Source organism: Aristolochia californica, unplaced genomic scaffold (assembly GCF_029961685.1).
Source record: "Aristolochia californica isolate CCGP_79_NKW_82.1479 unplaced genomic scaffold, dmAriCali1.0.hap1 SCAF_14, whole genome shotgun sequence".
Taxonomy (NCBI): Eukaryota; Viridiplantae; Streptophyta; class Magnoliopsida; order Piperales; family Aristolochiaceae; genus Aristolochia; species Aristolochia californica.
Window position 1 is genome coordinate 5,804,819 of NW_027181815.1, and position 14,947 is coordinate 5,819,765.

Consider the following 14,947-nt stretch of genomic DNA (forward strand, 5'->3'; position numbering starts at 1 on the left):
TTTCTATTTCCTTTTTGTCATGTTTTTTTACTCCTTTTTTCTTAGACAACTTTCTTAATGGAATCCTTTTTCTCATCATTATCAAAACAAAAACAAAAAAATGCATAGCTATTTGTAGTGACATTAGAACCGCACTAACCATGTATTTTCAAATCTTTGGACATAACACTAGAAACTGTATGATGTCCAATAATGTTATTGCTCCCAATGATTGTTTGACCAGGAATAACAGCACCCACAATAACACCACTGACCTGACAAAATTCCAAATAGCAAACATTTATTTTTGGCAAGGGGATTGAAGGCGTGTTTATAGAACTATCGAACTATATCATTAGGAGAAATAAATAACCAATAAGCAAAGTAAAGCTACAAATAGAAAGATAGAAGGCAGACATGCTCCCAAATGTGAAATATAGAGAACTATATGGTATTAAAAGGATGAGACAAACTCACTTTACTAAAAATTACAATAAGGCCTAATTGTAACACTCTAAAAACAAAATAAGTCGCGTGAGGAACTCTATAGACCCCACAACACATGGACCTATTCATGTCCAATGAGGTCATTATCTATGTCTAGAGTTTTCTTTGATGCAAGTTGTTTGAAGATCCAATCCACCCATATAGACCATAGTCAAGAAGTAAGCGTGCCAATTTTTCTTAATTGCTTATTTTACTTTGTTATATTTACTTGTTAAATAATAATATATGAAACAAAATTATGTATATATGTAATTATTTACCTAATTACCCCTGTATTAATTATTAAATACATTTCAAGACAGCTAGCAAGTCATGGAGTGGAGCTCAATGCTCAAGTTTGGCTTAATAAAAATCATGATCTGGTTCTAGCTAATGACATATTAATGATATTTTTATAAAAATATACTTGTTCTAGCTAATGACCTTGACTTGGGGCTTGAGCTCGATAAGGTTTAGGATGGCTTAATTTAAAGATTGTTTAATTAAAAAATAATTATAAAAATATACTTGTTCTAGCTAATGACCTTGACTTGGGGCTTGAGCTCGATAAGGTTTAGGATGGCTTAATTTAAAGATTGTTTAATTACAAAATAATTATAGAGGGAGACACTAATAGGACCTCTAACTTTTTAGCGAGTGACCCTAGCACTCGAAGTTGCAGTAACTTAACTCTTACGGGCATAGGGATTCGACGAGGCCAGAAGAGGGGAGACAATCAAATTGGACGATTCACAAACCCTAGATCCTTTCTACCTCTTCTTTGATCCATGGCTTCAAAGGAACACGCGAACTGGTCTCCTTATGATAACAATGGAGGGTATACTGCATATTTGATAAGATCATTATTTTACTGTTTCTTTTTCTTCAAGGAAACACCCTAATTGTATTGGATTTCTGGTTGTTACTTTCAGGACCTGTGTGGCGATCGCTGGCGCAGATTACTGTGTCATCGCGTCAGACACGCGAATGTCGACCGGTTACAGCATCCTCACCCGTGATTATTCCAAAATATGCAAGCTGTACGGCATCCATCCTTTGAATTCGAACTTTAAATTCAATATTTTGATAACTTCTAGCCGTAATTATAAGGTGTCTCGGTCTTTAGTGCTTCAAGTATGAAGTGAGTTTGTATGAACAAGGAATGGTATTCCAGTGGTATGTTTTCGATAAACCCCTTCTCCAAGTACATTTGAACGGGAAATTACTCAAACGCTTTGCATGAAGGGCTTTTGATTAAGCGAAGGTTATCTGCGTGGAAGGATGAGGGCCTCAGTGGGGGACTCCGGAGAAGCTTGTACTGCGGCTTCTTCCGTTTTTTTTAAATATTATTATTATTATTGTTGTTATTGTTGTTGTTGTTGTTGTTGTTGTTGTTGTTGTTGTTATTGTTGTTGTTGTTGTTGTTGTTGTTATTATTATTATTATTATTATTATTTTAATATAATGGGAGGGGGAGGGGGGTGTAAAATCTCTCTGACTTTATTTTTTCTTCACCAAAAAGCAATAAGCAAAGCTGTTCAGCTCGTTGGAGCTCTTCAGTGGAAACCGCAGGGTAAAATGTTTAGAAGATATTATCCAGAAATTCTTGATGGCCAGGGCTGAACCCAAGCCAAAGAGGGGGTTTGGAAATAATTTTTAAACAGCAATTGACGCTCCTCGGTTAATACCTCACTAGTTGCGTCATTGCCCCAAGCGCAAAGATTAACAGATATTATCTGGAGCGTTATATACTCTTACTGAAATACTTTCTGACAAGTTATCTTCTCTATCAAAGTCATATTCTTTTAGTGATAAGCTTCAAGAGCAGAAAATTATTATGATGATTATTATTATTATTGTTATTATTATTTGGGGATATTGATATTAATGGGAAAAATACATAGCAACTAGAATCTAAAGGAAGACCTGACAGCGATATGCCTCTAGGAAGGGAAAATCTTCCTATAGCTAGGGAACCTGCAAGACTGTTGGCTGAATGAGACAGATGACTCCATTCCGCCCTCCTTGAGGTGGAGACATCAGAAATTTCATCAAACACATAAGCTAGGATTCAAGGAGGTTTAGATTTTTTGGTTGTCTGGCTGATAATGTTGGCTGAATCTCCTTCAATGACAAAGGGCCCAGAGGATTCTTGCTCCACAAAATGAACTCCATGAACCAAAACCCATCCTGCAGCTTCAGTTGAATCACAAAGGCCCAAAGAAGAGGACAAGGACAGTCCCCTCATGGTCCCTCAAGCTGCCGCCACTACCCGTTTGCCCAGGGTTCCCAACAGATCAGCTGTCAAATTTGAGTTTCATCTCACCTTTTGGTAAACAGAGGATGGCCAAAGAAGAACCCGCTGAATTGTTCCTTCAATTATGAGGCCATTGAGCTCGGCAGTGTATTGAAAGTTCTTTTGTTTCTCTCTACCCAAAGATTCCAAGGTAACAGTCATTGCTGCCTTCCCAAGGATTTTTCCATACTTGGGAAGGGGATAGGAGTGATGGTGAATCACAGATGATGAGAATGATTCTGGAAAACAAGACTAAATGCCAAAGTTGCTGAAGACAGCCCCTTCAAACTGATCTGCTGAATGAGCAATGAAGAAGCATGTGATTGATGGTTTTCTCTGCCTCTCCACATAACTTTCACGGGCAGTTTACAACTGGCTGCTCCCTCGTTGCCAATTCATCATGAGTGATAACTTTACCATGTGCTGTAATCCAGATGAAATAAAGGACCCTCTGGGGGCCCCAACAACTTCCATCATTTTCTGACTTTCTCAACCATTGGGAATGAAGTAGGAGCTGATTTGAGATTGTAAGTACGAGGCTACTCTGAACTGGCCAGATGTATTTGGACTCCAAATTATTGAGTCAGGTCCTTGATTGCTGGTACCATGCTGTTTCTAATTGCAACAATAATCTGTAAGCATCAACAGCTTCAACATCTGAAAGTCCCCTTCTTGTCCCAAAGAATGTTTGCATTAGTAGAAATTCTGGAGTCTTGAATTGAGATATCTGGACTTCCCGCAAATTTAAATAAAGCTGGATATGCCACAGTTAGATGCCAGTCCCCTTATTATGGATCTGTCCAGAATTTGATTCTGGTGCCCTCCTTACTCCAAACACATCTGCTTTTCTTTCATGGTGGCCATTCAAATTCTAAAGACCCTATTGTGTGCTGGACCAGGTAGGATCCAATGGCCATGGTTTATGTTGTATTTGCTTGAAATAGCCGTTCTCCTTAGTACATCCTTCTATAGTCCAAGTGCCATAGCCAATTAGCCTTGGAGGCAGAGTTCCTCTCCTTCCCTCTTTTGATTTTGAGTCCACCATTGGATTTCTGCTTACACACCTGGTCCCATTTGACTAGGTGGTAATTGAACTGGCCTCTGTTCCCTGCCTCTTAAATCTTCTTTGGCGCTTGCTTTGGTGGCTGTGCTTGCAGGGCATGGAAATAATTAGGTAAACCTACAACACTTGATTAGTATAGATTTGCTTGCTAGAGATGAGCAAAGGCCCTTCCAGGCTGCCAGCCTCTTTTTAACCCTTTCTAAATGGGGTTCCATAGCTGTTTGGTAAGCCTGCCCAAAAAAGGTGTATGGCCAAGATATGTAGTAGCAATTTAATGACTTAATCAAGGATGCTGACCAATGATTTCACTCTCTCACATATTGAGATTAACCCCAAATAAGCCTGATTTGTGCCAGCTGACTTTTGCCCTCATATAAGCTCATGAAGGAGAGCATGATTGTGATATTGACTAGCGGATCCTTTAATGACTTAATCAAGGGTGCTGACCAATGATTTCACTCTCTCACATATTGAGATTAACCCCAAACAAGCCTGATTTGTGCCAGCTGACTTTTGCCCTCATATACGCTCATGAAGGAGAGCATGATTGTGATATTAACTAGTGGATCTTCTGACCCTTTGTGGAAACCGAACATGCCATCCGCAAACTGTAAGATGGGATTCTTAGCTGCTGGTTACCAGAATTGTGTAAAAATCAAGATTTGGGTGAAGGAAGAGGAGAAAAATGGGAGAAAGGAGAAGAAGAATTTTCTGAAGAAGCTTCGTTGGGAACTGTGCACGAATTCCCAGACTTCTTAAATATATATTTTGAGTTACAAATTACAAAAATGCCTCTATGCACTTAATAATCCCTAATCTTCGTATATCTCCTTAACTACACGTCCTATGTATATGAAAATTTAACCACTGATGTAATTTAACAAGCAGAATAAGATTACATAAAGAAAATTAACCATTGAAGTCGTAAAATGACCAAAATACCCCTGGAGGGTAAATTAACCAAAATATCCCTGGATGTATTTTCTAACAAACTCTGACCGTGCATCAACCGATTCTTGCTTTGAGATGAATATGGAACAAAAGGTCTTCTATATTAAACAACAAAGGGGAGAGAAGGTATCCCTGTCTTAAACCCTTCCCTTTGCTGAGCCTTAAAGAAATTTGAGTATCCACTTCTTAAAACCCATGTTTTCAACAAGGAAAACCTGAAATTGCCAACTAACTTTGTCAAACACTTTCTCTAAGTTCAAGTTCAACACAATCCCTTGTCTTCCACCTTGGTGATAGTGGTCAATCAACACATGGGCCATGATTGAAGAATCAACAGTATGCATTCCTTTTTGGAATTCTGCTTTGCTGATTACATGGGGGAGTGCCTTCTTAGTCTTAGCACCTGGGTAACGATCTTATGAGGGCTGGATAAATTGGTAGGCCTCCATTGGACTATTTGCCCCTGCCTTTTTGGGGACTGAATCCATAAAGGTGGATCCCATGCTTTTAGCTATAATCCCATGCTCGTAGAAGTCTTGGAACATACTTACAATGTAACTTTTAAGGAACTTCCATATGGATTTGTAAATGCTGAAATAAATCCATCTGGCCCAGTTATTCTTGCTACTTGACACGCTTTTAGTGGCCACTTTGATTCCTCAACTATGAATGGAGCTTCTATGCTGTCAGCCACTTCATTGGCACTTGTTTGACTTGAAGGTGCTATGAATGGAGCTTCTATGCTGTCAGCCACTTCATTGGCACTTGTTTGACTTGAAGGTGCTGTTGTTTGGCCTGATTGGGTTATCCTCTTGAAAGTAAGAGAAGTAGGAGATGAAAGCCTTGGGTATTTCCTTCTTGGTTGATGCTACCTGTCCTATTTACCAAGGGAGAAGTTTTTTTTTTTCTTTTGTGGTGAGCTGAAGCAATGCTATGAAGGAACTTGGTGCTGTCATCTCCTTTTTTACCTATTTGAACTTGGCTTTTGTTTCCTCATCTCTTCAATCTGATCTAGGTCATGTGTTCTGGTTGATAGGCTGCTTCATTCCTTCTTATTGTTTCTTTTTTCTTTATCCTTTATTTTCTGCTTCAAGTTCTTCAACTTTCTACCCTATTTTAGGCTTGCTGGTCCTGGAAATTTTAATTCCTCCCACCATCTTTTCATCATCTTCACAATGGACTTGTCTGAAGCCACATCAGTTCAAACCTAAGGGGAGGGGCTCCCCATAAGTCTGTCTTGGTTTTCAGTATTATTAGGCTATTGTCTAATACTGGCTGGGGAAGGACCTTACTAGCTCCTGTGGGGGAATTTGCTCGTCCACTGCTGATTAGTAAGAACCTATCCAGCTTTGAAATTATTGGAGAATGGCAGCCATTGGTCTATGTTAATGAAGGACCTGTAAGTGTAAGGGTCCATGAGGTTGTGCTTCTTAATGAATTCTGAGAACTCTTTCATGGAGGAGTAATTTTAATTTGGTTATTATTGTAGAACTTGATGAAGTTAGAATCTCCTCCGTACAATAATCTGAAGAGAACTAAATTGCATATCTTGTTCTAAAGGACGCTTCATAGTATATTTTATCGAGCCTACTGCACAACTGCATGAAGAACTTTTAAGCAATAATTGTCATCTGTTTGAGAAAGTAGAGTCTTTAGAGTCTATCGGAGTTAGAATAAAGCTTTGCATGTATCCTGTATGATCTTTGCCGTCTCCAAGTGGACAACATTATTAGCTAGTGATTCTTCCGTGCTATTAATCATCCAGTTAATCACTAGTGTGTCTTCTTTCAGCCACTTTTTGTAGGTGGCAACTTACTCGTGAGTGTAGGGTGGTGGTTTTGCTAGATGGTCATCAAGATCTCGTGGAACAAAAAAATTATTAACTCCTACCAAGAGTGATAATTCGAGACAACCTTGAGTTCAATGGTGGTGATTTTAAGAAAATTATGTTTCCCTAATTCATAGGAAGAAGAAATGTTCTCAGCCACATTGAAATAAGGGAAAATCAAACAAATATAAGCAAGGACTGTTACAAATAAAGATAGCTACTTTAGTGTAAACAATTCACTTATACAAGTCCTAAAGGTGGGACGTCTAGTTCAATCAAATGCTGGAACTTAACCTAAGAGAATAACACATACCTTCCATAAAGAGGGATGCATAAGATGGCTGATCTACCTCACAAGAGAAAATTGAAATGTTTAAAAAAATTTATGACCTCAAATAGCAATTGGCTTATCAATCAACAAAACAGAATTTCAGGTTTAGTTTCATGTAGGATGTCCCATGCATGATAATTTTTTTCCCTTAATTTTCTTCACACCCTAAATTAGGGTCTCATCTTACTAAATATCAAATTCAGAAAATTAACAAGGTGGCATGGACCAGAATAGAGGAATTTTTATTCAAGTATTATTGAATTTTTGAGCCTAAGATTAAAGCTTATAGGCATGTGAAACTAAAAAACGAATCTTGGGTCTAGTCTAGCATGAAAAATTCAAACTTGCATTATGAATGGAGGCTGATTACTAGGCATTGAATTGGAGCAAGTGACTGATTAGAAGGCATAGATAACATAAAGAACAAACCCACAATTCATATACTTATCATGTTGGAGGAAGTAGCGAGCCTTTTGGCAGCCATTGAATTGTCTCCCATGTATTAAAAATTCAGCTTGAGCAGTGATGTTATAGGTCCTAGAACTCCTACTCTGTTACCATGTTAAAATTCTAGGACCTTAAAATAGTATTGACCTTCCTTAGAAGGAGAAGGAAGAGTAAAGTGATGAAGGGAGAAAAGAGGAGAAGTGAGAAGAAGAAGAGAGAGAAGGATGAGCTAGGGCACGAGTATGAAAGAAGCACTAGAAAACAAAGGAATTGAAGAAGGAGAAGCTCCCTTTCAGCCTTAGGTCGAGTCTTTCTCTTTCACTTATTTACAATGTCTACTAATATTACATAATAACAAATATGCCCTTGACTCAATTAGGAAAGCACAAGCGTCTTAAAGAGAAGAAACAAATAACTAAGTAAAGGAGATAGATTGAATACAATTTTAATCTTCAACAACTAGTATGCACCTTATCTTGGTGGATTAATCAGTTCTCAAAAAATCAGCAAGATAGAGGTGGTGTTCAAGGTGGTGTCCTCTATTAATCAGTTCTCAACTAGTATGCATCCCTTCCAGGTGGTGTTCTTTTCTTGGGGGGGCATTAGCCATCCTAGCAGTCATTCTATGGTTTTCTGCCTTTTTAAAAAAAAAAAAAAATGCTCTATCCTATATCTTCACGCAGCAGATTGTGTGGCAGAAAGGTGCATTTAGTTATTTATTGAACAATGTTTATTACATTAAATTTTAGGTTCATCATATCCATCTTCCTTTAGGTCCAAAGTGTTTCTATTGTTATCTCTTTTAGCACTTTTCACACAAGTGAGAAAAATTCTGTTAGTGGTGAGCTTGTCTTTGGAACCTTGAAACTCAAAAAACTTTTTACTGGAAATTACCTTACCTGTCTAGGAGCTTATGTGGTATATGCCTTTTCAAAATGTCCTAGACAACCTTAGACTATTTGTAGACTGTGGCATCTTGGAGTACTCTTTACATAGATTCCTTACAGCACAATATGGAATTTCCCTTGTTCTTGGAAAAGTTGCTTTCCAAGTATTGTTTAGGGAGTGAGGGACTTTATAGTGGTTCTGGTTACACAAAATGAATTGAGTCATTATTTACAGCTTGATATTAGGTAAGACAAATCTCAAAATATTTACATTTCCGGATCTGACCTTTCTAAACTAGGGAAGCCACTCCTATCAGCTTGTGTGGCTCATATCCCATGGAGGATCTGGCTGGAGAAGAGCAACTGTCATTCCAATGGCAGGCATAGTAGCTATGGAATTGTAATTGAGAGCATCTCTAGGACCATTCTTGTCTGGATTTTAACTCAAAAGAAGTTTCAAGTTCTGAATGGAGGAATCATGACAGGGAGCTGGAGGATTGTGGCTCAGGTGTCTGTGCCTAGGTCTCTCAACCACAGCTGAGCTTCTCAGACCACAGCAAGGCCTCCTCAGCTTCAAGAGCTCAATTGGCAGGCTCCTGTGGATCACAGGGGATTCCAGTACAGTCATTTGCTGGTGCTCCAAGGCTCAAGCTCCCCCTTGGAAGCACTGGCAAACCTACCCTGAAATTTTAAACATTATTCCTGAATTCAATTTCTACTTGGACTCATGTACAGATATCAGCCAATAGTTTGGTTGGCTCTCTAACTAAAGATGGGGTGGCCCTCCAATCCATCATTGCAACGGGATCCCCAGCTTAAGATTTTGCTCTTTGTTCTTTGGACTAAAATCTCACTTTTTCAAGAAAAAAGAAATTACAATTCAGTGTGGTGTTTAACCTTCTTGTGTGGATGTGACACATCTTTTTATTTGGTTAACCGCATTTCCTTCCCTCTCTTTTGGTTTCTATCAGTTCATGTGCAAACTTTATATAGAAAAGTTGATAGATATTTTTTAGTTATTTTTTGTGCGTAATGCTTGGATATATCCATTTTCTGTCTTGTGAGGTACATAGTAAGAAAAAATACCGGATGCTTATCTTTTTGTAGAGCGGACAAATCTGTGATGGCTTCCTCAGGATTTCAGGCTGATGTAAGAGCTTTACAGAAGAACTTAGCTGCCAAACACTTGGTATGTAGTCTGTAGATTCAAGATATAATTGCTTAATTGTTTGTAGATATCCTGCACATGGTAATCTCATGATGTTTGTGGTATGTGAAATCTATTATGTTATTTTATGTGCATAAGTTTCTGACCAGGCATGTAAGTGTTGCATGTTGCTCTTATTTTTTTTTATATTTCTTGGTCTGGGTCAGCATTTTTTTTTTTTTTTTTGAAAAGTATGAGCATTGGCTGCAAAATGGATAGGCCATTTTCTTTTCTGTTACCTTCGCATGGGGGCAAACTAGTGCTGCAGCCAACCTTTGCAGGGATATCAGAAATATCTCTCTAGATGGAAACTGACTTCCTGATTTGACTTCTTCATTCTTTTTCCTTTTTCGTTCCTTTTTTGTGTTGAATGTGTTAAATTACATAGGCAGGGGTATTTTTGGTCATTTGTCCATGTCAGATAAATGTCATAATGTATAGAATGATTTGATGTCATATGGTCATCAGGGTAGATTTGATGTCATATGCCTATATTTCAATTTGTGTCCAAATCTGGAGTGAGATATGAGAGATAGAAAGTGTTGTACTTAAGGGCCATTTTTGTCCTCTCAATGTCTTTCTCACTTAAGTGAACAAAATAAGAGGTTAAAAATAAAAAAGAAGTGATTGAATTGTTATTTAATGAGTAAAATATTATTAGTAATTATATATTTAAAATTTAGTTGGTTGTCAAAAGAATTTACATTAACTGTTTACTTCAAGTCATTTATCACCAATTATATAGGAAGTTTCTTGCTATATTCCTATCTATTTCTTACAAAATTTAAACTGTTTATTATTTGTTTCTGAATGTTTTTCAGAAGTTTATCAAATGTTCTCTGTTCATTTCTAACTCTAATGTCTTGGACAGGTTTATTTTGTTACATTTGTTGTTTCACATCCTTTTTCCATTTCCTTTTTTGTAACTATGGTCAAAGCTCCTGGATATTGACTGTCACAGCACCCCCTTGTTTTAAAATTTCATTATGCTCTACCCCTTTCTTTCTCTTTTAGAAGGAGAAAAAATATATGTATTAAAAGTTCTTTATGCCTCTTATGTCATATGAGTGTATAGCCCCTGCATTTAATGTGGAACCACTTAGTTTATTGTGAACCACTTGATGCATCTTAGTGGTCCATTTCTCATTGTGGTATACAGCTATGATGTGGCAGCCATCAAGTAGGTTCTGTAGTTTGAAGTAAGTTTGGTCAGTCTTAGAAGGCTGGGACCACACTTCCAGCGTAGAGCCTATTAAATGGGCAGGACTGCGCTTTCAGTGTAGAGCCTATTAAATGGCCCTACATTATGCATAGCTGCACATAAAAAGTGGATCCAATATTTTAATGAAGGCTGAGGCATATGATAGTTTTTGGTTTTCTTGTCTTCTTTTACAAGGAAAGAAGGCAAGGGGTTGAAGATAATGAAATTTCCAAACTAAGGAGAAAGGGGAAGAGGGAGAAAGGGTTTAGTGTAATTAACCCATCTGTTTCCTCCTCTAGAGAAGATTGCTACCTGGAAAAAGTTTTCACTGGAATAAGACTATTGGTCATTGCACTTTATCAAAAAAAAAAAAAAGACTATTGGTCATTGCAATAATTTGTAGCTAAAAGATTGTCATAAGACACAGACCTAATAATTGAACTAGGTTCAATCATTATTATTTTACATTTTTGAGTAGTATTATTCTCTCCTATTTTTTTTGAAATCCCCCTTCCATATTCCATCCTGAATACTAACAAATAAAATTGACATATTAATGTTGGAATGCTGGGTTAAGATTTTTTTATTTTTGGAATGTAAATTATTGTGTTGATAGCTATTCTTTGTTCCTTAGACTCTTTGATAAACAATTTGGGCATTTATTGGAGCTCACACTGGAATACAACCATAAGTTATTCTATTTGAGTAATTATTAGAAAATTGAAAATTCCTAAAGAATGGCTTTGATGCTTTAAGTTCTTTTTCCAGTCAATTTTTTCCCATTTCATGGTTTTAATTTATTGACTGTTAAGAAAAGGGTTTTTCTTCTAATACATTCATAGGGGCCTTCATCTCTATCATGTTTCTTGCGTGGAATATATGGAAATTGTCCTGACACCGAAATTACAGTTAGTGACAAATGATTTAGGTATAATAGACTGTTTAGTTGCACTGTGGCTTGGTTTTATAATTTTTGCTACATAAGCCAAGTGACAAAGGATTTAGGTATAATAGACTGTCTAGATGCATATCTGGTTCGGAGCATACAAAAGCCAGGTACAATTTGTCTCACCATTGACCTATTAATTGACCTATTATATTTTTAATTCCCAATATAAGTTAATCAATCATGTCCTTTTAATGAGGTGATTTGGATGCAAGAAATAGGAGAAAATGTTCAAGTTCTATTTGGTTATGTTTGGACTCATCGCTGAATTTTTATTGTAAAGTGAAAAAACATAATGTTGAAGAGAGGAAATCGCCCAACCAAAATCAGGTGTCTTGCTGCAATTGCATGTCAATATCTCTTCTTTGGAATATGTGAATTAGGAGGTCTGTGTTGTTGAACCTCTTTTTGAATTTTGTGTGTGCCTATGTTTACTTGCGGTGATGCAACTTTCTCACACTGGAGTATGTTGGATTGTGATTCCAGACTTACGGAGACCATGATTACATTGCTGCATTTGTTATCTTAATAACTTTATGATTGTTAAGTTTGGCTTGCTTTGGGTATGAAAATACTTATATTGTTCCAACTGCAAAGCGACAAGAAGCCATTCTAACCCACAACTTGTTCACTTGGAATGACATTCTGGCATTGGAGTAGGAAGATACTAGCACTCTTGTTTTGACAGCTGTTTAATCAGTGCCCACTGATAGCTAAACCATCTGCCCTAGAAGTATGAGCCGTTGTGCCACTTACAGTTTGCATAATGTTACACATCTGTGGCTTACGCTTTTGGCTCAATGGTGACATGGAGTTTTTTAAGTGTGAGGTCTAGACTTCAAGTCTCACAAGGGGGTTGGGGGGGGGGGGGGGGGGGGGGGGGGAGAGGGAGGAAGTATGTATATAATCAACATTCAGAAAAGTAATTATTTCACACCTGCTTTTCTTGTAGTTGACCAGCCTTCAAATGCACTTTTTTCTTGTTGATGAACATTTTAGGTCCATGTACTTTGGAGATAGTCGAATTGCCAATGACTAGTTATAAACATATTTTATATCTTTACGATAAAATCTGGTATTTTTACATTCTGAAAGATTATTAAAAAAAACTTAATGTCAGTTGCTTGCTGTTAAATCTTGTACTCATCTCTATTTGTTTTTCCGGTGTTGAAGATCTATCAGCATCAACATAACAAGCAGATGAGCTGTCCTGCAATGGCCCAGTTGCTCTCCAATACTCTGTATTACAAAAGATTCTTCCCTTATTACGCCTTCAATGTGCTGGGAGGCCTAGATAATGAAGGTAAAAGTTAAGCCTTGAATACATTTCTAACAAAGCATTATTTATTGCACTCCTAATTTCTGAGTTTTCAGGGAAGGGCTGTGTTTTCACATATGATGCTGTGGGTTCATATGAGAGAGTTGGATATAGCTCCCAAGGTTCTGGTTCTACCCTCATCATACCTGTCTTAGACAACCAACTGAAATCTCCTAGTCCTCTCTTGCTACCTGCAAAGGTAAAAAGACTAATGTGTGAGATCGTAATTTATTCTTCTGTAGTCTACTAAGTTAGTTGGAAAATTTGTAACTCGAAGCCCAATTTCCTCTGCAGGATGCTGTAACTCCTCTTTCAGAATCTGAGGCAGTTGATCTTGTAAAAGATGTTTTTGCATCTGCAGCTGAAAGGGATATTCAGACTGTAAGTTTCCAATGCAATTATATTATGAGAATGATCTATGGAGAATTGATAGCTAAATTGAGAGAAGTAATGTTCTTAATCCTCGTACAGTTGATGTATCATGGTTGCAGATGAGATATATATTTAATGCTGATTTCATAAATGATGACTTTGCTGAATCTTTTGCCCAAATCACTAAAAAAAATAGCAACCTCAAGAGTCCAAATCAAGTGGGTCACTCAGTGATATTCAAATTGATTACTACAAATGATGGTGCACCCATGGAAGACAGTATTCTTGTTTTGGTTAATTCCACTAAAGTGGCTCAATCTGCATAACTTTTTCTATCATTCAAGTCTTAGCTTTCAAATGATGGGGACCTGTCTTTTGAACATAATAGTGTAGAGGGCTATTTTAACTGTCTGTTTTTTATGTCTACAATTTGTACATGTGGCGGTTAGCATAAAAGATTGGGATGGGTTAAGGTCTACCTGACAACGCCTAGCCAATACACCCAAAAGACCGATCTGTTAGGTGAAAGCTACCGCCTACAAGAGTGGACGGAACCATTTTGACACTACCCCATCCCAATCCAGCCCATCCACCTGGGTCCAAGCTAATTTGCTGGCTATACTCTAGCTTGTTGAATTATGTTCTTAATGCAATGTAAATGTTACTGTTTTAGTATTTGAATGATGTTATATTTGTTTTGCAGGGAGATAGGTTAGAAATAGTTGTTGTAAATGCTGGAGGTATTCGCCGTGAGTACGTTGAACTAAGAAAAGATTAGGTAGTCTTTATGGCTCAATGGTTACACAGGGGCAAACAGTACTCTTCTGTCATAAGAACTGTATTGTTTTAAGTTTTAATACCGATATTCCGTTCATTATCTTCCAAGAAACTGTTGTAGCAGAAAAGTGCAATTTTCCAATTTCACTTGCATTATGTTGCATAGTTTGTATTTTAGGTAAACATTTTGTCATGGGAAAGCACCCGTCAGCAAATGATTCGTGAGAAGCAAAAAAAAATTTATGCACTGTAGTGAAACTAGAAATGTTGTGGAAATTATCACTCCAAGCTGCAAAATTCAACTACTCCTGTGTGGAACTTAAAATGTTCGAGTAGTCATGTAGGAACTTTTGTTGTCTTTGTTGCGTACCTTCTGGTTGCAGGACTGAACAAAGATAATGCAAGATTGAAAATGTTATGGGTGGTTCTGAATAAATCTTTAAAAGACAATTAACAATGAAGTTTGTTGAGGCTAAGGCAGAATGGATGCGTATTCAGATGTTAGTTGACATGATGATGTTTTCTTTCATTTCAGAGAAAATGATGAAACCTTTCTTTGTGCTCTTACATTGCAACTTTAATATTTGTGAGAAGACGGCTTGTATTGTAGTTATTCCTCTCAAGGAAATTGTTCATGATCAATTTTCCTATTACGTTTCTATTGGCAAAATATACCTTGGAGTTTAGCCAACCCTACAGAGCCTTTGGATTGACCGTCGTTGCTGTTCTCAATCTAAAATATATTTTGTTACAATGTAACTAGGGCACAAACCGACACCTAAATAAAACCATGGAGATCCGCTAGTGTACCTAGTCGCATTTTGCGGTGGAGAGAAAATCGATGGCCGACAAAGTTGC

The 14,947-nt window shown here is 37.4% G+C and overlaps 1 protein-coding gene and 1 non-coding gene across 2 annotated transcripts; one reads left to right on the forward strand and one right to left on the reverse strand.

Moving 5' to 3' along the window:
• Positions 1–1,140: 1,140 nt before the first annotated feature.
• LOC137950380 (proteasome subunit beta type-1) lies at positions 1,141–14,475 on the forward strand. The gene is made up of 7 exons (XM_068796821.1): positions 1,141–1,303; positions 1,398–1,505; positions 9,376–9,457; positions 12,796–12,925; positions 12,997–13,139; positions 13,235–13,321; positions 14,016–14,475. The coding sequence occupies exons 1-7, from the start codon at positions 1,254–1,256 to the stop codon at positions 14,088–14,090; spliced, it is 675 nt and encodes a 224-aa protein (XP_068652922.1). The 5' UTR covers positions 1,141–1,253; the 3' UTR covers positions 14,091–14,475.
• Positions 2,044–2,188, reverse strand: LOC137950957 (U4 spliceosomal RNA). Its single transcript, XR_011112044.1, has one exon. It is a non-coding gene; the product is annotated as a U4 spliceosomal RNA (small nuclear RNA).
• Positions 14,476–14,947: the final 472 nt, after the last annotated feature.

Excerpts from the sequence above, each read along its gene's own strand:
- LOC137950380 (XM_068796821.1), top strand. The coding sequence starts at position 1,254 with ATGGCTTCAAAGGAACACGCGAACTGGTCTCCTTATGATAACAATGGA. Across the intron at positions 13,140-13,234 it reads CTCTCTTGCTACCTGCAAAG|GATGCTGTAACTCCTCTTTC; the intron begins GTAAAAAGACTA and ends TTTCCTCTGCAG. Across the intron at positions 13,322-14,015 it reads CTGAAAGGGATATTCAGACT|GGAGATAGGTTAGAAATAGT; the intron begins GTAAGTTTCCAA and ends TTTGTTTTGCAG.